Below are 23,461 nucleotides of genomic sequence, written 5' to 3'. Positions count from 1 at the left end.
TCCCAACAGGAAATTGTGCAGTTTGGATTTTGGTCAGCTCAGCAGGAATAGCCAGCTAGATTCACCTATGGGAAGCAGAGTTGGAGCCCTCCCAGAGTGCCCCACACAGCAGCGTTCACATGGCAGGAACCAAGGCCATCACCTGCCCAGAGGGCAAGGGCTACCAGTCCAAATGGCATGCTATGGACACAGCATCAGGCCTTTGCCATTGGCACCATGTGGCACTGGCATCAGAACTCCAGCATGGTATCATGGCACAAAGGTAAGGAAGGCATCACAACATGGGACAGCTTTGGCACACTTCTACAGAGCTGGCTGCCCTCCCACTGCCACCCTGCTCAGGTCCCAGGGACATCTTCATCTGCAGAACAGGAACAGTTCCAGAGTCATTTCAACCCCATAGAAACCTTCTTCCCTGGCAGCTGCCATTCTCTGCACAGATTGCTACCACTCCTCCCAGCTAGCATCAGAGCCAGCCCTTAGAACACCAACCCCAGGCACCTCTTCAGCTGAGCCAGGGTACTCTGCTAGAGCCATATACAGCACGCTCTGACTTCTGGCCACCAAGCATGGACAGATGGAGGCAGAGCCTTGGGCCAGGCACGAGCCCCTCAGAGGAGCCTAGTGGAGCACAGACTTGTGCATGCAACCTCCCTGGTTGCCAGGACTCCCAGTCCCAAGAACCTTGGCTGCTCCAGAGGCCAGACAACAGCAACTTGCTAACTCACTGCATGATCCAGCCAGCCATGACTCAGGGCATTCGGATCCAGAACAAACAATAATTAGGAGCAGACTCTAGTCAGGCAGGGCCTGAGGTGAGGCAGCATTCCCATGACACTGTCTGGGAAAGGACCACCATCACCCCAACCAGCAGGCTCTGTCTGTACAAGCCCCAACCAAGCCTGATTATCTGCACTCCCTTGGTAGGTTACTTGGAGTTACTTTAGAAGGCAGAAGAGAACAAACATGCCAGCTTGTTCCTGACCACAGACAAGGGAAATGAAAGGACCTCTCCAAGAACTGGGGGCAGGGAATATCCAAGGAACAGAGGATTGAAGACTGAGGGTTTCTATGAACAAAAAAAAAAAAAAATCACAAACCAGCTGTTTGCTGCCCTTGCTTCACATGCAGTGCATTGTGGGATAAAATGAGAGGGGTGAAGTGGGGCTGGCAAGTCAGAGCCCAGGCAGAAAAGGGTTACAGGCACTGGCTGTATTCTAAATCCTTGATGATAGGATGCTGCCACCTGGAACTGGCGCTGGGCACAGCCTGCACCCAGCACCAGGAAAGACAAATGCTGCCCAGGCTCCATGGGGCTTGTGGAGCTGATCGGAGTGCAGGTCGGTGGTGGGAGATGGGCAGAACCAGGGCTACGCTCCACCTCCTGCTGCCAGCCTAAGCTCCATGGGGCTGCCAGAACCACTCGGAGCTCAGTCCGGTGGTGGGAGATGGAGCACAGCACCAGCTCTGACTGCCTCCTGCTATTGGGCTGTGCTCCAGGGGGCTGGTGGAATTGATCAAAGCACAGCCCTGCAGTGGGAGGCAGGCAGAGTCAGCACTGTGTTGTGATCAGCTCCACCAGCCCCATGGGGTGCAGTCCGGTGGTAGAAGGCGGGGAGAGCCAGGGCTGTGCTCCCTGCCAGACTGAGCTACATGGGGCTGCGGAGCAGCTCAGAGCGCAGCCTTGGCTCTCCCCGGCCTCCCACCACCAGGCTGCTTCAAAACTTGAAACGTTTCGAGTGCCCTCATTTAGTTTCAAAGCTGTTTCGATGCTTTTTGTTTCATTTCAATTTCACTGTTTCAAGCTTGAAACACGTTGAAACAGCTTCGAAATGAAACACTCGGAAAAATTTTGCACAGCCCTACTGCAGAGCTGCAAGAGGAGAGGCGTGCCTCACTGGAATGAATCCCAGCTTTAATGAGCACTAAAGTATTTACAAAGGAAAGAAATGGGTATCAGAGCTTCACCCTGCTCTCTGCCAGGCTTCCCCTACCCCACAGCTGTGGGTCCAGCTTGTGTGCCATTACCTTGCTAGCATGGAATTCCAGCCGCCGCAGGAACCGCTCGATTGACTTGACTTGCTAGAAGACAAAACAAGGAGCCACATCAGGAGGACCATGGAACTAGGCAAAGCAGCAGCTACAGGGGCAATAGTTGATTCCTGCCTAAAGAGTGCCCACAAAGGGGTCAGCCCAGGCCCAGGTGGGGGCCTTTACTGCTGCTACAAGACATATGGAGCAAGCCTAAGAAGATCATTTCTACCTTCAAACAATAAAGAGTATTATTCCCTGTTCCTACAGGGTCTTCCATGAAAAATTAGCATGACCCCTCAGCCTTTTACTTAAAGGGCAGGGACAGCCTGCCTCTGGGAGTGTTTTTCTCCCAAGGGTTTCCTCAAGAATTGGAGTTAAACTGGTTTTAGCAGGAAACCAGCTACAACTCTAAATTTGAAACAACCTGGCTAAAAATGACTTTCATTCCTGTTCAATCAGGTCTCATTTCCCTACTGCTAATCAGCATATAACGCTGCTAGTTCTCCACCCAACCACATGCTTTTTTTAGGTCAGACAGAACCTGACTTTCTAGCGCAAACCCCCCAAGCAGAACTGAAACGTATAAAAGCTTCTGTCTAACCTATATAAAGCAACAGAAAAGGCAGTGACTGCACTTGTCTGTGAGCCCAGAGAACCCCAAACACAATGTCTGTGCAGACCCAGCCACATGCTGGACACTGAATGTTTGGACCAGAGTGAAGTCAATCATGTGTTAATTCTTCAATGCCCAGCTTCTGGATTTCCAAACAAGGCCCGTTGGTTCACTCACTGGTGTCTCAGTTTTTCTGAGTTTCTGAGTGGCTCCTGAAAGGAGGAGCTGTGTCTCAGAGCTGGACACAGTGCAACTTAACAAGGGCGGGGAAGGAGGATGATCTGGAAGCTGAGTCTACCCTCTGCACCTCACCACTACTATCCTCTCTGCATCTGCTGACCCTTTTCAGACACCATTAGCCCCAGCAAAACCCAAGAGCCCCCAAAGAATCCAGCCTTCAAGTAATTCTGCAAGTAAGGACTGCCATGTGGGGCACAGCAGCTACCCCACACAGAGGGGCTGTATTAGCAGAAGACATCAAGGAAAAAGAGTGAATGGGTGGCAAGGCCCCAGGGTGGTGGAAACTCCAGGTCCCCAGTTCTAGGCAGGTGGGAATTCAGTGAAGGGTCTGCCCTGCTATTCCCAGGACCCCAGCAGGCTGCACATGCTCCAGGACCTTACCTTATCGAGGTCATAGAGAAAGCCCTGGAGGAGAAAAAGGGTGAAAGGAAAGAGTGAGACATGACTTGGAGACCAACATTGCACACCCTGAACACAAGGCTATGCATGGCACAGCTAGCCCAAGGTGTGGACTCCAGCTGCCACATGCCCATCACCCATTAGCAAGTCAATGTAAATATGCAACATCCCATCCAGGCCCATGAGGAAAATGCATGATGTGACAACATGAATGTAACATCCAGCATGAGAAGCACCTGGACACTGCACCTGGGCATTGGAAGCTAGGTAGGGAACCCAGTGCATGTGTCAATACAGGCAGGTTTGTGGCATGGGCTACCCCAGAATTCTGGTGCTGCTATGGAGGCCCCAGCCTGGGGGAACCAGCCAATGTTTTAAAACCATGGGCTTAAAGATACAAGGTGGGCTCTGGCCTGGCCAGCTCCTGTTGCAGATCCATGATCTGTGCTGACAGCAGCCACCACAAGCAGGAGTAGGACCAGCAGGGGATGCCCCGCACAACAATCCAGCTAGAACTGAGGGAGAAGCACATCTGCCAGAGCCCAAGATTTCTAACCCAGTCCCTCTGGGAGAGGTGAATCTCAGCCATGTCCCTTGCAGGCCAGTTCTGTCACACCAAAGTGCCATGCCCTTCGCTCACCAGGCGGGAATTCCTCTTGGATTCTCGGATCTGGGTGCTGAGTTTCTCCAGTTCCAGCTGGTGCACCTCCAGATAGGCTCTGCAAACAAAAGTGCCACAGTCAGTTAGGCCTGAAAGCAGCCAGCAGGGATATAGTGAGTAGAGTGAGGGCCCCACCCAGGGCAGAGACAGGCCACCCCAAACCAGTTTTTTTGTGAAAGTACCACAGCTCATGCCATAGCTTACACCCAGAGGGTCCCATCATGGGTCACAACTGGTGTGTCCCACCCCAACTCAACTCCCATTTTTATCACTCCACACACACACACAGCACAACTGGCAAGCCCCACCCCTGTCCAACCCTCACATGTACACAAGCTGATCATGCTTGGCCAGTTCCAGCCTCATCTCTCATATATGCTGGCCTACCACATCCTACCCCACCCTTCACTTACATGCTGGTCATGTCTTGTGGGCCCTGGCCCATCCTGTTCCCTCACCCAGCACAGTCCACTATGACACACGTGCAGGTCACACCAGGCAGGCCATGCCCTGCTCAGCCCTCACACACACACACATACAAAAAGAAATGCCAAGTAGAACCCAGGCCAAATCTCACCCACCCATGCATCAGACACACAATCTCCTCTCCCCAGATTCACATATATGCTGGCCACATTGAACAGACCCTATCCCAAAATAAACCTCACATGCATGTATCATGGTCATGGCCAGTGGGCAAAAGGCAAGTGTAGCAAGGTTCAGATTCCAGGAATGACTGATGTACCTTAATAACCATGCAACCCTGCCCTGCTCCACCTCTAGGGTACTCTCCCCTTCTCTTCTACCTTGATGTATTTGTTGGGTGGCTTAAAAGGAGGCTGCCTAAGGATCCTAGGTCCTTCTTGCAACCAACAGGTTCTTCCCAGACCCTGCTGGTCTCAGTTCTACCCCTCTCAGACGAAGTAGGCCCTTCTGACCTGTTCATACTCCCCAGGGCACCTGCAGCATTACGGGTAGGGCAGCGCTGCAAACAGGTCCTTGGTCTCACATGAGACATTGCCAACCACCATGTGGTTGGCCAGTTCTTGAGCTCCGTCACCTGGGGAATAAGAAGGGGCTGAAGACAGCTCAGCAGAGACAGGGTGTGTCTAATGGGTGCTCACAAGTGTGGAGGAACAGCACAGGCAATGCTCAATGCTCTTGGCCTCTAGTAGGCACTGTCATCATGGCACCAGTGTGAGCACTGCAGGATTCCAACCTTTCCTACAGCCATGTTCGTCTTGCAGGTGTTACTGTACAATCATCCCTTATTGGGGCCTTCACCTCTCGGCTCCTGCCCCTTTCCTCTAGCTGGGCCTTCTAGCTCAGGCCCATTGTGCTGGACCTGGCTTCTGGGCCCCAGCTCTAGTCTTGATTACTTTGGTCCTGAGCCTCCTGGCCCCGTCTCTGCCCTGCCTTGGGCAATGAGCCTGCTTTGACTCTGCCTGAGTCCCCTAGCTCTGTCTCCTCCCTGCTTTGGGCACTTCCCCTCACCCTGCATTGTTTTTCTCTAAGCCACCACTGTCCTTCTGGCAGTCCTCAGCGCAGCTCAGAAGTCAGCCAAGCATCCTCCTGCAGTCTTCCTGACCAGCAGTTCCTCTCCCTGTGGCCTGCAGGGTCAGACTCCCTTTCTGGCTCAGACTCTGTGCTTACATGCTGTCCAAGCCCCACCCCTCCAGGTCAGGGGGTGCCACAGCCACCTGCAGGGATTTCTCCTGAGAGCCTGACTGCTGGTTTCCATGCCAGCTTATGACTAGAAGTAGCCCAGCTGCTCCAGCTCTGCTAGGCCCTACTGATCTATTGCCTAGCAGCAAGCTCTGCAATAGGCCTCTCATCCCACACTACCTATTCCCTTGCAGCCAACTCACCTGAGGCAGAGTTCTCCTGACCAGACTGCAGGTGCACCCCTTTTCACTAACGGGCAGCTTCCTGTTTAGGCAGCAGTTTTTCTTTGCTGCCTTCCCTCTTGTAGCTGGCCTGTATTCAGCTGTTTGGACTCCATCAGCTGTAGTTACTCTCTTTAAAGTAACAAGAGCCCCAGGCTCCCTGTTACAGCAAGAATGACCAACACTGGGCAATTCAGCTTCCTCTCCTGGGCCACTGTGCACCCTGGAATGAACTCTTCTTGGCACTGCCCTGTCCTAAGACACAAGGCTGTGAGAGCCCTGCTACAAGCTCTCACACTCGGGGTCCTAGAACCCAACAGTCTGTCACTCCCATCATTTTGCACACATAATGAAGAGATCAAATACCACCAAAGTCACTCAGCCAAGCCAGAGCAGGATGGGGAGGGGTGGAACTTACGTCAGGCCCTTCTTCAGTGCTTCGTACACCTCGTCTAGTCGGTCAGGCTGTGGCACCTTGGGTGGCGGGGATTTGTGGGACATTGAGAACATCCTACTGACTCGGGAGCCAGACTTCCGGGAGACCGTGGGGGTGCTGAAGGCAGGGAGGTTCCTGAAGAGAAACAGCACAAAGGCACCATGGAGGTTATGCAAGTTTTCTACTGTGGCAGCAGCCTGAACAGCAGATCTTTGCTACAGGGTACCTGGGGACAGGAGACACTATTATGTACATTTAAGAAACCGCATGCAGCATTTCCAAGCAGTAATTAATGAGAGGAGAAGGGTCAGGAGCAGCCAAGGGCCCCTCACACCTGGAATGCTTGATGGGGGCCTTGCCATCTCTCCCCTAGACATCATGATACCTGGTTAACATGGTCTAACTTTACTAACAAGAAACAGTACAAATCAGCTTTAACCACATGGCAGACAACTACACAGGTTGCCGTAGAGCTGCCCATACCCCACGCCCCACCCATACCACACTACTGCAACCAGGCCCTCAGCAGGCAGCACCAGACTGCATAGCTTTTTTGGTCTGACTCAATTTTAATCCCAGGGAGCAGGGACCCTCTGGCATTTAATTCTCCTCTGTACCTGATCTGACCTCCATGGCTAGAAGGTATTAAATATTCATATACAAGATCATCATTAATGATTCAAAGAAGATCATTGCATCAACAGACTTTGCTTCTGCTGAGCAAAGCTTGGATAGAATCTACTCCTAGGTGGCAAGCACAGAGTCATGGCCTAGCTCTCCATGGTGTCTCTGCTATTCCAGTAACAGGTTATTTTAGGGCTATCCAACTGGCATGTGGCCTGTGAAGTGTTAAACTGCATCCCCAGACTCCTGCTCAGATGCTGCTCTCCATATCTATCTGAATAGCAGCCAGGGGCTACAGGCTCTGGGCTGAACCTCCCTCCTCCAGGTGCCACTTTCTCCCCATAAGGCAGGACAATGCAACATGGGGCACAAGGAGCAACAGCCTCAAAAGCAAACTAGGGGAACATGATTTGGATGAAAATTCCAGGATGGTTGAAAAATTGCTCTTGAAGAGTAAAAATCAATGGTTAGCTGTCAGACATAGAAGGCATGTCAAGGACTGTTCAGGTCAAGGGTCTGTCCTCAAGCCAATGAGATTTGATATTTTCATTAATGCCTTCTAAGTGTCATAGATTTCATAGACACTAGGGCTGGAAGGGACCTTGGAAGACCATTGAGTCCAGCCCCCTGCCCCAGGGGCAGGAAGTCAGCTGGGGGTTACAGGATCCCAGCAAGATAAACATCCAAATGTCTCTTTAAGGCATTCAAAGTAGGTGCTTGAACCACCTCTGGCAGCAGTCTATTCCAAAACTTGGGGGCTCAGACAGTAAAGAAGTTCTTCCTGATTCATCCAGCCTGAATCAGTCGCAGAGGAGTTTGTGACAGTTCGATCTTGTCATTCCTTGGGGCGCTCTGGTGAACAGACGTTCCCCCAGATCCTGGTGAGGACCCCTGATAAACTTATAGGTGGCCACCAGATCACCCCTGAGCCTGCGTTTTTCCAGGCTGAAGAGTCCCATGGCTCTCAGCCTCTCCTCATAAGGTCTGTTTTCCTGACCTCTGAACATGCATGTGGCTCTCCTCTGCACTCTCTCAAGCTTCTCCACATTCTTTTTGAATTGTGGAGCCCCAAACTGGATGCAGTACTCCAGCTGTGGCCTCACCAAGGCTGAGTACAATGGGAGAATGATGTCCTGGGATTTGCTTGAGAAGCATCTATGGATGCAAGCCAGCGTTTTGCTCACTTTACTAACTGCAGCATCACACTGAAGGCTCATGTTCATCTTGTGGTCAGTCATGACCCCCAAGTCCCTTTCGTCCATAGTGCTAGCCAGCGTAGCACTGCTGAGCCTGTAAGCATGCTGCAGGTTTTTCTTCCCAAGGTGGAAAACTTCGCATTTTTTGGTGTTAAACAGCATCAAGTTCTCATCCGCCCATTTCCTGAGCCTGTCAAGGTCAGCCAGGTCCGCCCTCCTGTCCTCAGGTGTGGATGCTTTACCCCAGAGTTTGGTGTCATCGGCGAACTTGGCCAGTCCACTTCTGATACCAATGTCCACATCATTAATGAAGATGTTGAATAGTGTTGGCCCAAGGACAAAGCCTTGAGGGACCCCACTGGTCACAGAGCACCATGACAATTGACTTCTGTCAACCACCATCCTCTGGGTTTGACCACGGAGCCGATTCCCCAGCCAGCGGATGGTGGTGAGGCCGAGGCCACAGTTAGCCAGTTTTGCCAAGAGGTGATCATGGGATACCAGATCAAAGGCTTTTTTGAAGTCAAGATATACAACATCAATCTCTTCCCCCTTGTCCAGGTGATAGGTCACATGGTCATAAAAGGAAATAAGATTGGTCAAGCAAGACCTACCCGCAACAAACCCATGCTGGCTATCCCTCAGGATGTTGCCATTGGCCAGTTTGTTAAGAATGGCCTCCTTAATAATCTTTTCTAAGACCTTCCCTGGGATAGGGGTCAGGCTGATGGGCCAGTAGTTTGCTGGATCCACTTTCCTCCCTTTCTTGAAGATAGGCACCATACTGAACTTCTTCCAGTCTTCGGGCACTTTGCCTGAGTGCCGGGAGTTCTCAAAGATCCGTGCCAGGGGCTGAGCTATGATGCTAGGCCAGCTCCTTGAGTACCCTCGGGTGTAAAAACTGTCAGGGCCTGCTGACTTGAAGGTATCCAGCCTCTCGAGGTGTTCCTTCATGAGGTCAGCATTGATGGAGGGTAAGGGATCTCCCTCACCCGGGCCTTCCTGTCCCGTAATGGGCAGGGACATCCCATGGGACTGGTGAAAAACTGATGCAAAGTACCCATTTAGCAAGTTGGCCTTTTCCTGGGCGTCGGTTGTCAGTTACCCCATCTGGTTTAGCAGGGGTCTAATGTTGCCCTTGCTTTTCCTCCAGCTCCCCACATATCTAAAAAAGGACTTTTTATTGTCCTTGATACTTGTAGCCAGTTGGAGTTCAGTCGCAGCCTTGGCTTTCCTGCTTCACTCCCTGAAGGTCCGGACCAGAGCAGAGTATTCCTCCTTGGAGGTGGATCCAGTCCTCCATCCTTTGTAGGTCTTTCTTTTTAGACGCAGAAGGTTCGCTAGTTCCCTGCAGAACCAAGGGGGCTGCTGGGATCAAGAGAACAAAAACACAACCTGCAGATGACACCAAATTGTAAGATGCTGTGTGGAAGAACAGGGTCAGAATCCAAAATAATCTTGTCGTAAGTGGGGTGATGAATTTCACAAAATCAAATTCAGCAGAAATAAGTGCTACACACAGGAAGAATAAATCCAGCCCACATGCACAAAATCAGGAATAACTGACTGGGCTACAGGACAGCAGAAAATGACTGGATTTTGTAGCAGACCACAAACTGAATGAGGGTCAACAATGTGATGCTGTTGCGTAAAGACAACTCTCACTCCAGGATGTATTAACAGGACTTTAAATCCCACTGTACAGGAAAACTAATAAATAGGGGTGCACCGATAGAGATTTGGGGGCCGATACTGATAGCCAATTTTTAAGGAGGCATATTGGCCAATACTGATCTGATTTCATAGACATTAGGGCTGGAAGGGACCTTGGAAGATCATCGAGTCCAGTCCCCCACCCGAAGGGCAGGAAGTCAGCTGTGGTCACAGGATCCCAGCAAGATAAGCATCCAATTTTTTGTGTGTGCAGCTGGTAAGTCTGTTGTGGTACAAGGGGATGGAAGGGGTGTGGGGGGGAGGGGCAGGGGGGAGATCAATGCCCCCCACACTGAGGGAGGGAGTGGGGCTGGGGTAGATGCTGCCCAGCCGGGGTGGAGCGGGGAAAGACCCATGGCTCATCTGGGGGATGCGGGGACAGGGGACGGTTCCCACCACTGCATGCAACCCAGGAGGGCATGGGGGTGGGCGTGTGCACCCAGATGTGTGGGGCAGGGTAGGTGGGCTGCAGCTGTAGGCTGGGGCCAGGGACCATGCTGGGATCTTTCCAAGGGGTGCTGGGCTGGGCAGTGGTGGTGCTGAGAGGGGGTTACGGTTAAATTTGGGGATGCTGCAGCCCCCCTCCCTGTAGCCCCCTCCCAGCACTGCCACCTGCCCAGCCGCTGACCCCGCCAGAAAGAACCCAGTGCAGCCCCTGGCCCCACCCTGCACAGACCTAGGGACACAACCCTCCCCCTTCCCAGGGTGCATACAATGGCAGGAGCCACTCCCCCTCCCCATACCCCTGGACAAGCTCCGTCCCTCACCCTGCCCCAGCTGGGCGGTGCCTGCCCCAGCTCCAGCCCCATCCCCACTCTTTCCCTCATCTCAGGGGGCGTTGATCTGCACCCCCCATGCCCCTTCCCTCCCCGTCCACCACAACAGACTTACCAGCTGCACGCAGCTTTCCAAGCTGCCGGGCTTTGCTCCTTGCTGCCTGCATGCTGCGCTGAGGCTGCATGCACACACAGGTATTTAATCAGCCAAATAAAATTGGCAACATCAAGCCGATTTCTGATATAATCAATTTTCTTTATATCACACCTCTACTAACAAGTATGGCAGAAGACCAGCTTGTCTTAGCAAGGAATTTTTCCGTAAGCTAAAACACAAAAAGGAAGCACAGAAGAAGTGGAAACTTGGACAAACAGATAGGGAGAAGTAAAAGAGTATTGCTCAGGCATACAGGGATGAAGTAAGGAAGGTCAAAGAGCAACTGGAATTGCAGCTAACAAGAGGCATGAAGCGTAACAAGGGGTTCTACAAGTATTGTCAGCAACATGACAAAGATCAGGGAAAGTGTGGGTCCTTTACTAAATGGGGAAGGCAACCTAGTGACAGAGGATGCAGAAACAGTACTCAATGCCTTTTTTACCTCAGTCTTCACAGGAAAGGTCAGCTCCCAGACTACTGAACTGTCAGCACAGTTTGGGGAGAGGTGAGCAGCCAACAGTGGTAAAAGAACAGGTTAGGAACTATTTAGAAAAGCTGGATGTGTACAAGTTCATGTGGCAGGACAGGATGCACCCAAGGTTGCTAAGGGAGTGGCAGATGTGACTGCAGAGCCACTGGCCATCATCTTTGAAAACTCATGATGATTGTGAGAAGTCCTGGATGCTGGGAAAAGGGTAAATCTAGTGCCCACCTTTAAGAAAGGAAAGGAAGATCCAGGAAACTACAGACCAGTCAGCCCCACCTCAGTCCCTGGAAAAAGCAGGTCCTCAAGGAATCCATTTCTAAGCACTTGGAGGAGAAGAAGCTGAGTAGGAACAATCAGCACAGATTCACCAAGGACAAGCTATGCCTGACCAACCTGATTGCCTTCTATGATGAGATGACCGGCTCCATGGACATGGGGAAACCAGTGGATATGAAATGCCTCAATTTTAGCGAGACTTTTGATACAGTCTCCCACAAAATTCTCTCAGGCAAACTAAGGAAGTATGGGTTGGACGAACAGACTGTAAGGTGGACAGAAAACTGTCTGGATTGTCAAGCTCAGAAGGTAATAGTAAATGGCTTGATGTCTAGTTGGCAGCTGTATCAAGTGGAGTGTCCCAGGGGTTGGTCTTGCAGCCAGTTTTGCTCAGTATTTTCATCAATGACCTGGAACATGGCATAGTGTGCCCTCAGCAAGTTTGTAAATGATGCCAAGCAGGTGGCAGTAGTAGATACACTGGAGGGTAGATTCAGAGAGACCTCTACAAATTTTGAGGACTGGACCAAAAGAAATGTTATGAGGTTCAATAAGAAGTGCAAAGTCCTGAACTTAAAACAGAACAATCTCATGCACTGTTACAGGCTGGGGACCAACTGGCTAAGCAGCAGCTCTGCAGAAAAGGACCTGGGGGTTACAGTGGAAAATAAGATGAATAGGAGCCAATAGTGCACCCTTGCTGCCAAGGCTAACAGCATACTCAGCTGCAGTGGTAGGGGTGTTGCCAGCAGATGGAAGGAAATGATCAATTATTCCCCTCTATTCAGCACTGGTGAGGCCACATCTGGAGTACTGTGTCCTTTCTGTAGTACTCCACATCTGGAGTACTACAGAAAGGATGTGGACAAATTGGAGAGACCCTAGCAAAGGGCAATGAAAAAAGGTGAGAGGGCTGGGGCACTGACTTACAAGGAGAGGTTGAGAGAACTGAACTTATTTAGTCTGTAGAAGAGAAGACTGAGAGGGGATTTAATAGCAACATTCAACTACCTGAAGGGGGGTTCCAAAGAGGATGGAGTGAGACTGTTCACAGTGGTGGCAGATGACAGAACAAGGAACAACGGTCTGTTTGCAGCAAGGCAAGTTTAGGTTAGATAGTAGGAAAAACTTCCTCACCAGGAGGGTAGCAAAGCACTGGAATGGATTACCCAAAGAAGTTGTGGAATCTCCATCCCTGGAGGTTTCAAAACCTGGCTAAACAAAGCCTTGGCTGGGATGATCTAGTTGGGGATGGTCCTGCTTTGAGAAGGCAGCTGGACTAGATGATCTCTTGAGGTCCCTCCCAACCCTAATTTTCTATGATTCTATGCCTGTATAAGGCAAGACCCAGGAGGTAATTCTTCCACACTGCTGGATGCTGGAGAGACTTCAGCTGCATTATTGAGCCCAGTTTTGAGCAATGGACTTTGAGAAAGGTAAACAAACAGAAGAAAGAGTCCAAAGGAGAATAAGAGGTTTAGAAAACATGACCTATGAAGAAAGGTTGAAAGGACTGGACTCATTTAGTCTAGAAAAGAGAAAGCTTGGAAGACAGAATAATAGGCTTTAAATACCTAAAAAGCTGTTATAAACAAGAGGATGGTGATAATTTGTTTTTACTGTCCCTTGGGGGAAGGATAAAAAGAAAACAGCTTAAACTGCAGCAATGAAGATTTAGGTTGGATATTAGGAAAAAAACTGTGAGTGTTGTGAGACACTGGAACCAGCAAGCCAGGAAGGTTGTGGGAGGGTTTTAAGACCAAGATGGATACACATCTGTCAAGAATGGTCTACTTCCTGCCCCACAGCAGGGGGAGGGACTACATGACTCCTGAGGACCCTGCTTTTCTATGGGCACAGCCAGGTCCCATTTCCATTGATACAGGGAGGAAGGAATTTGCACATGAAGTGGAAAGACAGCAAACAGTTAACACTACAAGGTTTTCAGGCTTGCCTTGCCTGCACTACAAATAACACCATACAGGAGGCCTCTTCCCCTTTCCTCACCATGGTACTAATATAGTTCCAACTACAATCAACACCATGATCAGGTGGTTTTTATGTACCTGGCAGGAGAGATACCCTTCTTTTTGGCCTTGAATGACATGGTGTAGTTACAAGGTGGAGACCTGTCCAATGCACTGCAGGCAGGCACCCCTGTGAGAGTCTATAAATGCCTCAGCTACACTATCTATGGTGATGGGGGATTGCTCTCAGCTTTCCCTGTAGCTTGCTCCTTCAGCCTTTTGGCTAGGGGCAAGCAAAACCAGGGATATCTTAACTCCAAGGCCTCCAGGCTTGGGGCTTACATATAGGATGCCAGATCTGGGAGTGTCTGAAGCCCCAGGCTGAAGAGTCTGAGAGGTAGGATACTTGCTGGTAGTAGTGCCACCCAGACTTGAATGATTGCGCTCTGCTCAGTCTATATAATCTGGAACCAATTTGGCTTCAAAGATGACATTTTTTAAAAACATGGAGGTTTGAAACACAGGGCTGTCTAACACTGCCCAGGGTAGGTCTAGGCAACAGGATAGTGGAAATGCTAGCAATGGGGAAAGTGTCCTGTCTGCATTAAAGTGCCTGCCCTCCAGTTCCTATGCAGCAGGACTGGGACTAGTGACTGCTCCTTCATAGCTGCAAGTTGTGGCTAAGGCATGCTCTTGGGACACTACATTATATAACTAAGTTTTAGCCTGGTCTGGATCATGATTTTAACAGGGGCTCTATGTGCCCCCTCCCTCCCCAGAGGATAGGGACAAGAAGCACAAGCAAATACACCTGCCATATTGGCCAAACTTGGTCATGGCTGAGGTATGGAAGGTGCTGAATTTTATTTCTCAGTTGATGTGGCTTCTCATAGGTGTTGCTGGGGACCACAAACCTGGAAAGCTGTTCACTAGGCAAATCAACGACACATGAGGATGCCTCCCTCCTCTCAGTAAAAGCTAATCCCTCTCCTACTGTACTCTGCCAGATTAACCTTCAGTACACACTGCTGGGCAAAACACTAGGGCTCTGTTCAGCCAGGACTAACTGATGTTTGCTTGCTGCCTACAGAAACTCAGCTGCCCAGCAAAAGCACCGAGAGAGTCTGGGACTCGCATGTTCCCCATGACACACAAGGCCCAGACAATTAAAGCTGGTATTCAAACAGCCCCTGTAACTGAAGCAGAGGCTAGAGCTTTTTCAGGGCAGGTGACACATGCAGGCACTGCTAAAAAGCTAGTTCTGGAAATTGCACCCATAGCCACTGCAGTTTTAGGGCTTCTCTACTGCCATGGGAGTTCAGAGCACACAGGACCTTACACCATGCTTCTTTGCTTCGCCCTGGACCAGTGCAGCTTTAGCTCCAGCTATCTGGCCAAGGAGAGGGATTTGTTGCAATTCCTGCATTCAGAGACCAAGATCCTTTACCTAGGGAGTTTATTTTGTTCCAATTCAAGCTGAGCATTACAAATCCAACCAGAACTGCATGCCGGAAATGTCCACGGACTTGAGTAAGCGATTCAGGAAGTACCCAACCCTTCACTATTTCCAGAGGCAGGAAATGTGACCTGATAGCCCAAGGGCAAGTGTGTAATACAGTATCCAAAAGAAAGGAATGCAGACTGGGCTCCCTTTCCTCCCCACACATCATGGGAATTCCCATGGGATGGCACCTGAACCCCATGCTAATAAAACTACAACAGAAATTTGGTTCCTCAGAAGAGGACTTGGCTCCACACAACAGAACTTGAGTCAGACACCTCCCTGTCCTCTGCCCTCTGACTCCATGGAAATTGTGCTGTGCTTAGATTCTTCCACCTCTCCATCTTGCACTCACTTGAATTCTCTCAATACTCAGTGCCCCGGAAGTGCATTTCTGCTCACACCCCAAGGACCTTCTCCAGCCATTTCTGCTCCTAAACACACAGTCTGGACTGCTCCTCGACCTACATGTTGATAACAAGAGCATCACAACCCAGGCAATGTCTTGCAGAAATTGTCTTTTCCTTTAGGCAGTTGTCGTGGTCTCCCAGCTACTCCAAGGAAGCAAGATAATGATCATGATTCAACCACAGAACTCAGATTCCACCAGATTTCAAAGCTGCAAAAGAAGAACAGCACTCTGCCCACAGGACACAGGTGTCATAGGCCTGGGGAATCACAACCTGGCCCCTGAATGTCCACTTTTTTCCCATCACCCGCACAGATCTCCTTGGTTTTCCAATACCCTGTGTTAGATTAAACCTCACACTGATGGCAGAAAACAAAGGCTAGAACAAAAAGGTTGGGAAAAAATTCTATTGCGTCTGTGCTGAGGCTGTATTATGGCCAAGAAAACCTTCCCGTCAGCCTCCCTGGTCATTTCCAAACCAGATATTCAGGAGCTATCCAGGGTGGCCAACCACAGCATCAACCACCTGTGCCTGCAGAACTGCTTGCGGCTCTGTCCCGCGCACCTCCCCGCCCTGGCTGGTCAGCACCTGCTCCAGCCGCAGCCCCATTCCCTCCCTCACTGCAGGGACCTTGAACTGCACCCCCCACACCCCTTCCACCATACCAGACTTACAAGCTGAAGATCTGCGTATTGGAAATCGGATCGGTATCAGCCAATATGTCTCCTTAAAAACTGGCTATCGGTATCAGCCCTAAAAATGGCTATTGGTGCACCCTTAGTAGAAGGTATATACACCCATCTTCATTGGCCTGAACTCCTCTGCAGCATTTGATACTGCTGATGGTGAAACAATGCTGCTTCACCTAGCAGTCCAAGTCCATTCCGGTAGGATGCATCTAATATGTAACAGAAAACTGCACCTCTGCCACAAGATGCCCCATTTGTGAAATCCCACAGGGATCAGTTCTCTCTGTGGTTCTTTTCAACATCTCCATGCACCTGCCAGGTGAATAGGTTGAGTGATATGGATTCCAGTGCCAGCCATGATCTCTACCTCTCTTTCACCATGTTTGATGACACACTATCCAAGTGCCAGGCCATTTTGTTAATAAGACCAGCTTGTAAGTTTAGAAAACTTTGTGGGGCTGAACCAGAGCAAGACAGAGGGAGTGCTAGAGGGCAGGGGGCAACACTTGGAAGAGTCTGCAACCCCAGTGCTGTTTCCTTTGGCTGAAGGCACGTACCCAACACAGAAGACACTCCGAGATCCAGGTATGCATTTGGACCCCTCACCTCAAAGCCCTCACACAATGGCTGGGACTTGTATCAGATTCCAATCCTGACCCATCTACCAGTGGTTCTGCACAGTCTCCCACAGGGCAAGCTGACCCTGGCATCAGGAAACTCAGGATTCTGTTCAGAAGCCTCCTTGAGGGAGATCCTTTGAACATCCCCTTTATAGACAAGCTAAATCCAGCTGCCAGACAGAATGCAAATAGGGACTGGGAGACAGAATAATCTAGTGGTTTGAGGTGGGACATGGGGTCAGGACTCCTGAGTTCTCTCTTGTCTAGGCAAGTTGACCTTTCCCCCTTCTTGTGTCTGCATTTGTACAAATGTCTGATGGCAAGATCCCCCACCCCAAGTGCAGCCTAGATTTCAGACAATAGGTGCTAAAGTAAGTGCCAAGGGGCAGCTCAGGGAAGCCCCCAAATCACAGTGCACTTGGGATTCTCACATGCGGGTATCACTGTATCTGCCAAGTCCTATCCTCCCTGTCCTAGCAGCTGAAGCCACATGGGGACAGCCTACCTGAAGGCCTTGTCCTGCGTTGAATTCACCCCAGCAAACGACTGGCTCCTATTGATCCTGGCGGCGAGGACGCGACGTTGGGGTCGCACAGAGAGCGACATCGTCGAGTGTGACCTGGAGGGCCTCCCTGTAAGGGGAAGGAGACAGAGCATTGTAATAAGAGGCTGGAGCAGCCAAGGGATGAAAGCAGCAAAAGTCAAGCTGGCACAGGAAGGGGGGAGGGAGCTCTGAGGCAGCTACAGGGAACAGGAGTACACCTGGTCAACTCAGGTTGCAGCCCCTTCCAAACGTGTCTCCTTCTCATCCATCCGCAAAGCTGTGAAGACAAATGCTTCCTCCTGAACTGCTAATGAGCTGCTCTGCAAAGGCAGAGGCTGGTACAGATGGTGGCCTGGCCAGCATGGCCCATGAGCAGAGCAGGCAGGCTTGAGCATTCACCCTCTGAGCAATGGGAACCAGCAGTCCTGGTCACAGCTGGGGATACTGCTATAGCAGGTTTCAGGGAAGAACATGCATGTCCCATGGTTCTTCCCAGCCTTAGAGCTCTGGGAAGTGACTAAGTTAGCACAGTTCACCCTGGAGATAGATACCTGGCCCCCACCCCCTACTGCTCTCTGCTCCCCACTGAGCTGAGCTACTTCCAGGGTACAGGCTGCCCATGGAAACAGGCAACAGGCTGCGTTCCAGGCAAACTACTTGATGCAGAGCACTGGCATTGGGGAGGGCAGCACCCCAGATGGTTCTGTGCCAGGGATCAGCCTATGACCAAGGATGGGAAGGAATCCCATTGTCCAGTCCTGGTAAAGACAGGCACTGGAAGTGGGGTAGAGCAGAGCAGAGCCCACGGCTCCAGACAGCAGGAAACACTTGCTGCCCTGGGTCCCGTGCAAGCCTTCCTGGAGCCTTGCTTCCGGGCAAGGAGCCGGCCTGTCCCAGAAGCAGCCCTGCCTGGCCCTGCCCTGCAGGGGTGGGGGTCTAAGCTAGGAGACAGCCAGCTTCATGGGATGGAAATAAAACAACTCCTTCCCCCCCCAACACACACATACTCAAAACAGGTCTCTGGCACTCTCAGCCCTTGACCACTGGTGCTTTTTTTCTCAGCTGCTCCAGTACCCCTCAGTACCTTCCTGGCTCCTCCTGCACCAGGTTCCAGCCCCTTCTTCCACAGCTCCTCAGCCCTCCAGGCTACCCTCCTCCCCACTCCTGTGTTCCCATCACCCATCTGCTCAGCCTTTTCCTTGTCTCCAGTCCACCTCCCACGCTCCTCTTCAGCCACCCCAAAACCACAGCCCTGTGCTCTGCACCCGCGAGAGCTCCCCACATCCTCTCTGGGGTGGGGAACTTGACCTACTGAAGAGAAAGTATCAAGGAGATCCCTGGGATTTAAGAGTCACTATTCTTTCCTACTGAGGTGAGCCCAAAAGCCCTGTGTATGGGATCCTTCTACCCATGCCTAGACTTGCCTGTCTGACAGAGCAAGCACTCACGCTCCCAACATGAGATGCCCAAAATTTAATTTCTGAAACTGTGTGCGCAGTTTTGGGCTCAAGATTTCAGAAAGGATGCGGAGAAGTTTGGAGAGGGTCCAGAGGCAAGCAACATCAATAAAGGGCTTGGAAGGCAAATCATATGAGGAAAGGTTGAAGGAGCTAGGCATGCAGAAGAGGGCACATGAAAACAGTTTTAAAATACTTGAAGAGCTGCCATAAAAAAGGGGGAAAACACCTTTCCTCTCTTGGTGCAGAGAGCAGACACAAACTAATGACCTGAAGTTGCAGCAAAGTAGGTTTGGACTGGTTATAAGGAAAAAGTTTCACTGTTAGAACAGTGAAGCAGTGGAATAGATGGCCTAGGGAAGTTGTGGCAATACTATCACTGGAGGTGTTCAAGAAGGGACTGGATAAACAGTGATCAGGGATGATCTAGGAGTAGCTATGCCTATGTTCTGCCACGGGTATTTCTCATGCTTCTGGCCTTTTCTGGTTGCCACCTGGGACCAGGAAGAAATTCTTTCCCCTTCTGTTGCTATGTGTCAGGGTTATTTTTCCACATTCCTTTGGAAAGGGATGACCCTGCCGCAGGCAGGGGGCTGGACTAGGTGACCTCCAGAGGCCCCTTCCAGCCCTACTTTTCTATGATTCTATGACTTGTGATCCAGCCAGTTGCTTCTCTCCAGCCAGGTAACCCTTCACTGGATAGGTGTAGCATCCTACCAGCCTTTGCTCATAAAGTTTCCACCTCAGAGGCAGTGGTGCTGCTGCAGACTGCAGGGCACATTATCTAGTCCAGAGAAGCTGAACATGACTTGGGATGCAGGGCATGGAGAGTACCTTGTGGACACAGGAGCATTTGGGAGGTGCTTTGTCTCTAGCCCAGGCAGCAGGAGGCCTCAGGAGAGCACTAAGGGAGCATGCATAGTCCAGGTCAGCCTATGCCATGCCTGTCAGAGAGGGCTGCAAGGGAGTAGAAGGGGCAGGGGCATCATTCCCAAGTACCAGCCCTCTGTGATTTGTAAAGGTTTCTTCCTTTTCCTTTGGTTGCCAGGAAGGAAACCTGCAAACAGCCTACTGGAAAGTCCACAGCCTCCCTGGCCCAGGGAAGAAGAATCCCCAAAATCCCCTTGCTGGAAACTCCACATTTGGAGCAGGAAAGGAAGTGCTTCCACAGACTCCCTGAGGGGAGCTAATGGAGAGGCTGAGCCCCTGACCAGAGGGAACTGATTCACCAGGAAGGTACCCAGAATCTCAGCAAGGAGCTGCTGATTCTGGGCAGATCCACATTCACAGAAAGGGCATCTCTTGGGAAGAGACAGCTACTAGCAGCCTGGGAGTTTGGGCCTTCAAGGCTCTGCTCACAGCTCTACCCCAGCAACATGTTAAGCACATTATCTTGTCTCTCTCTGGGACTCAGTTTCCCCACCTGTAAAGTTGGGGAATGCAGACCCACCTGCTGGAGTGTGTGAAGCACTGAAAAAGCCCCATGCTCTGTAGTCATCCTGCTCTCCCTCCCTACATTACCCTTTCTGCTGCTTCTCTCACTGCAAGCCTTCCACAGCACACCGCACTGGATACATACCTTCTGCATGCAAGTGAGCACTCCCAGAGTCCCACTAGTGCAGAAAGGCACCAAAATGCAAGGGGCCATGCTCTTGCTTTGCCAAGCATGTTGAGTTGACTCACCAATTACACAGCACAGAGAACAGCCCAATGCCTGCCTGGCTGCATGGCACAGGTGCTAGGGAGCAGGGTGAGACACAGGCAGGATGTGGGCAGAAAGCGTGCTACTCTGAGCCTCCAAGGCAAGAATAGACCCATAGCCCCCTAATTCACTAATCCTACATGGCACTGGGAGGCCTTTGAACCCAGCACCCTAAAGGACACTTGAATGAATAGAGCCATCCCCTGGTAACTCTAGAAGCATCTGTAAATCCCTGGGACTGGAGACCCTCCACACTGCTCACCTGAGGCATGGCACAGACCACTCAGCCATGGCCAAGGCAGCCCACTAAATGCAACAGCAAGACGAATGAGGCTGGCAGTAGAGGTGACCAGCTCCAGGTTGCAGGTGAGGCAGCCAGCTGTATTTCATAGCCATGTAGGATGAAGAGCCCTTTGGGGCCCCACCTGCCTGCCAGTTGTCTTGAAGGTGGTTGGGTTGTTAACACCATTTCATAGGACATGATTCTCCCCCCTGTGCTGGAGCTGGGCACCAGTGGCAGAAGACAGCTAAGAATGACAGGCAGAGGCAGGGGAGCCAGCAGACCACAACAGCCAGTCTCTAGTGCCTTCCAGCAATGGTGTACAGGGGTTAGGCAGGGAATGCCACACTCCCATCTTGAGGCAGCTTTGAGCTCCCAAGTAACTAGGGAACCTCTTCACCCAAGAGGAGTGCACACCCTGCCTGAGAGGCCCCAGGTCTAGAGGTTGCTGCTGGTATCCCCAGGCTTCCTGGCATCTCCCACAGTGCCCCACATGGGCCTCTCCCTTTAATTTTTCACACCCACAGGTAGGCAGAGAAGTCAGAGCCCCAGACCAGGTGCTGTGTGATAATAAGAGCTTCACTGCCCATCACCCAGAGCCAGAGACTCAAGTGCTCTACATGATTCTACAAAGAAGGCTCAACTACAAGATCCTAGGGCCACTGCTAGAGGATTCCTCGTGAAAAGGAGGAATAGACGGGGACCTGCTTTACATGAGCTACAGGGTCCCCTCAGGGCACAGCTGCCTTGTAGATGATGTGGGTCAAGGATGTTAGCACCAGAGGCCGATGGGTCAAGGATGTTAACACCGGAGGCCGAGGGGGACTCTCCCCAGCTAGTGTGGGAAACCCCCAAACAGGAGCGCTGGAGCTAAAAAAGGCATTTGGGTTAAAATCAACACCAAGCACCTGTTAGGTGCCCTGCTGAGGGGGAGCAGAAGAGGTCCCCATCTGCAGTATGGAAGCACAGGGTTCAACTTGAGAGTCCAAACAAGACCTCCAATCCTGTGGACCCATGCGTCTCTTCCCCCGACTCCAGAAACTGGCTCCCCGTCTCCATGCCCAAGTCCCCCCACTCTTTTGCAGCCTAGGATACCCATGAAGTACAGTGGTCTCCCACAGGAGGCCTCAAAAGAAGCTCTGCCCACCAGGTCAGGTTCCAAGGCCCACATGGAGCCTTTGGAGAAGTGGAGGGCTTGCCTCTACACTCACACCCACAGGAGGGAAAGCCCAAGGAACAAAGCCCCACCTGTGTCAGGGCAGCAAGAACACTCAACGACTGGCCTACTAGGCAGTCCACTTCCTCCACAGCCTCTGGGGGAGCCAGGAACAGAGAGGTGCTGGGACAGCACCATATATTTACCTTGCCAGAGTTCTTCCCTGCCAGGGAAAAGGCAAGTGTATCTGGAAAGCACCACAGTGACACGATAGGTCCACAGAATGTGACATGGGGAGGAAGGCAGTGCCCTAAGGGCACTATTAAGGAAGAGGGACCCAAGAGAGCTGGGTCCTTGGTACTGCTAGAACAGAGGCAATAGTCCTTGCTCCAGAAGCTGCTAGTGCCAAACTTTTCACCCTCCAATAGCACCAAATATGAACAGATCCCAGCAATGGGCTGGAGGGGCCAGGGAGGATGCCCTGGCAGAGCCCAAGTGGCTGCAGCCTGAACAATAATGCAGCCAGCCTGAAGCCAGACCTCCTCCAGGAGGGCAAGGAGCTCTGCCCTCTGACCTGACCCTATCACTCTCACAACCTCCTGGGGAAAGTCCATGGCCCCTGGGGGCACAGCAAGCTTGCTCTGAGGGAGACAAAGCAAACAGGGCTGAGCAGAGGGCACAGGATAACATACTGTGGGGGCAGTGCTTCAGGCTTAGAACAAACCTGACACTCACTGAAGGGAGTGACAACGCTGCTCACCATCATGAGGGACTGAAGGAGGTTCCCCCACACCCTGGACCCATATCCAGCATGGCATGTCTCTTCTAGCCAAGGAGCTGCATGGAGCTCATCCTCTGCACAGCCCATCACCATGGAGAGGATGGTGATACAGCACAATGACTACATGGCAGGAAGAGTGCAACATGAACACAGCATTCAGGGCAACCCCATCGGTTACAAATCCACTGGCCAGGTGGCTGAGTTAAACCTCAAGAGGCCAGGATGCTTCTACTACATGCTGCTGCCTTGGACACCCCAACCAGCTGATTCTACCCACACTTCCAGGACCCCAGGGGTGTCCTCACACACCTCCTCTCCTCCCACTTCCCTGCAGTGGAACACACCTGGTCAGTTGCCAGCTGGGTTCAGATGGTCCCCATGGACTGAGCCAGCACATGGCCATGGTGATGTTCAGGTCTTTGCTCCCCCAAGCACAGGATACTGCCACGTTCATCGCTGTTGCAGCCACAGCTGGCCTGCTACTGACCTTGAGGTGTGTGGCAAGCACTTCCATGAAGCACTAAAGGGTTAGTGTTGCCCAGACCAAAGCCTGGAAAGCAGATCCAAGGATACAACTGGTGCAGCACAGGACCCCTCAACACCCCAGCACTCTTGCCCCAGGCTGCGGCCATTAAGGAAGCTGAATGGGACAGCCAGTCCAGCAGCCCAGACCCTAGCTCAGTGCCAGCCCTCTGGTTTCTAGGGCAACACTGTCCCAATTAAGCTCATTACAGAGAAGCTGTAATCCTAAACAGCCCAGATCACCCACAGGGCCTTGGGAGAAGAGATTACCCTCTCTGGAGCTATTTAATCGGCTCTCCACAGAGCCATGCAGCCCACCAGCTCAGGTACCAGC

At 51.5% G+C, this 23,461-nt stretch overlaps 1 protein-coding gene across 10 annotated transcripts in view; it reads right to left on the bottom strand.

Annotated features, from left to right (window-relative positions):
* Positions 1 to 23,461, bottom strand: part of RIPOR1 (RHO family interacting cell polarization regulator 1) — a 136,449-nt gene that overhangs the window by 19,800 nt on the left and 93,188 nt on the right. For all 10 annotated transcript variants that reach the window (XM_019488994.2, XM_019488997.2, XM_019488995.2 and 7 more), the window contains 5 exons: positions 17,191 to 17,317; positions 6,252 to 6,404; positions 3,927 to 4,005; positions 3,269 to 3,292; positions 2,029 to 2,082 (listed from right to left, as the gene is read on the bottom strand). In XM_019488994.2, coding sequence (XP_019344539.1) covers positions 2,029 to 2,082; positions 3,269 to 3,292; positions 3,927 to 4,005; positions 6,252 to 6,404; positions 17,191 to 17,291 — 411 coding nt within the window. In that variant the 5' untranslated portion in view covers positions 17,292 to 17,317. The remainder of the gene's footprint in view (positions 1 to 2,028; positions 2,083 to 3,268; positions 3,293 to 3,926; positions 4,006 to 6,251; positions 6,405 to 17,190; positions 17,318 to 23,461) is intronic.

The sequence above is a fragment of the Alligator mississippiensis genome, chromosome 10 (genome assembly GCF_030867095.1).
Source record: "Alligator mississippiensis isolate rAllMis1 chromosome 10, rAllMis1, whole genome shotgun sequence".
NCBI lineage: Eukaryota > Metazoa > Chordata > Crocodylia > Alligatoridae > Alligator > Alligator mississippiensis.
This window is presented reverse-complemented; position numbering and strand designations above follow the sequence as displayed.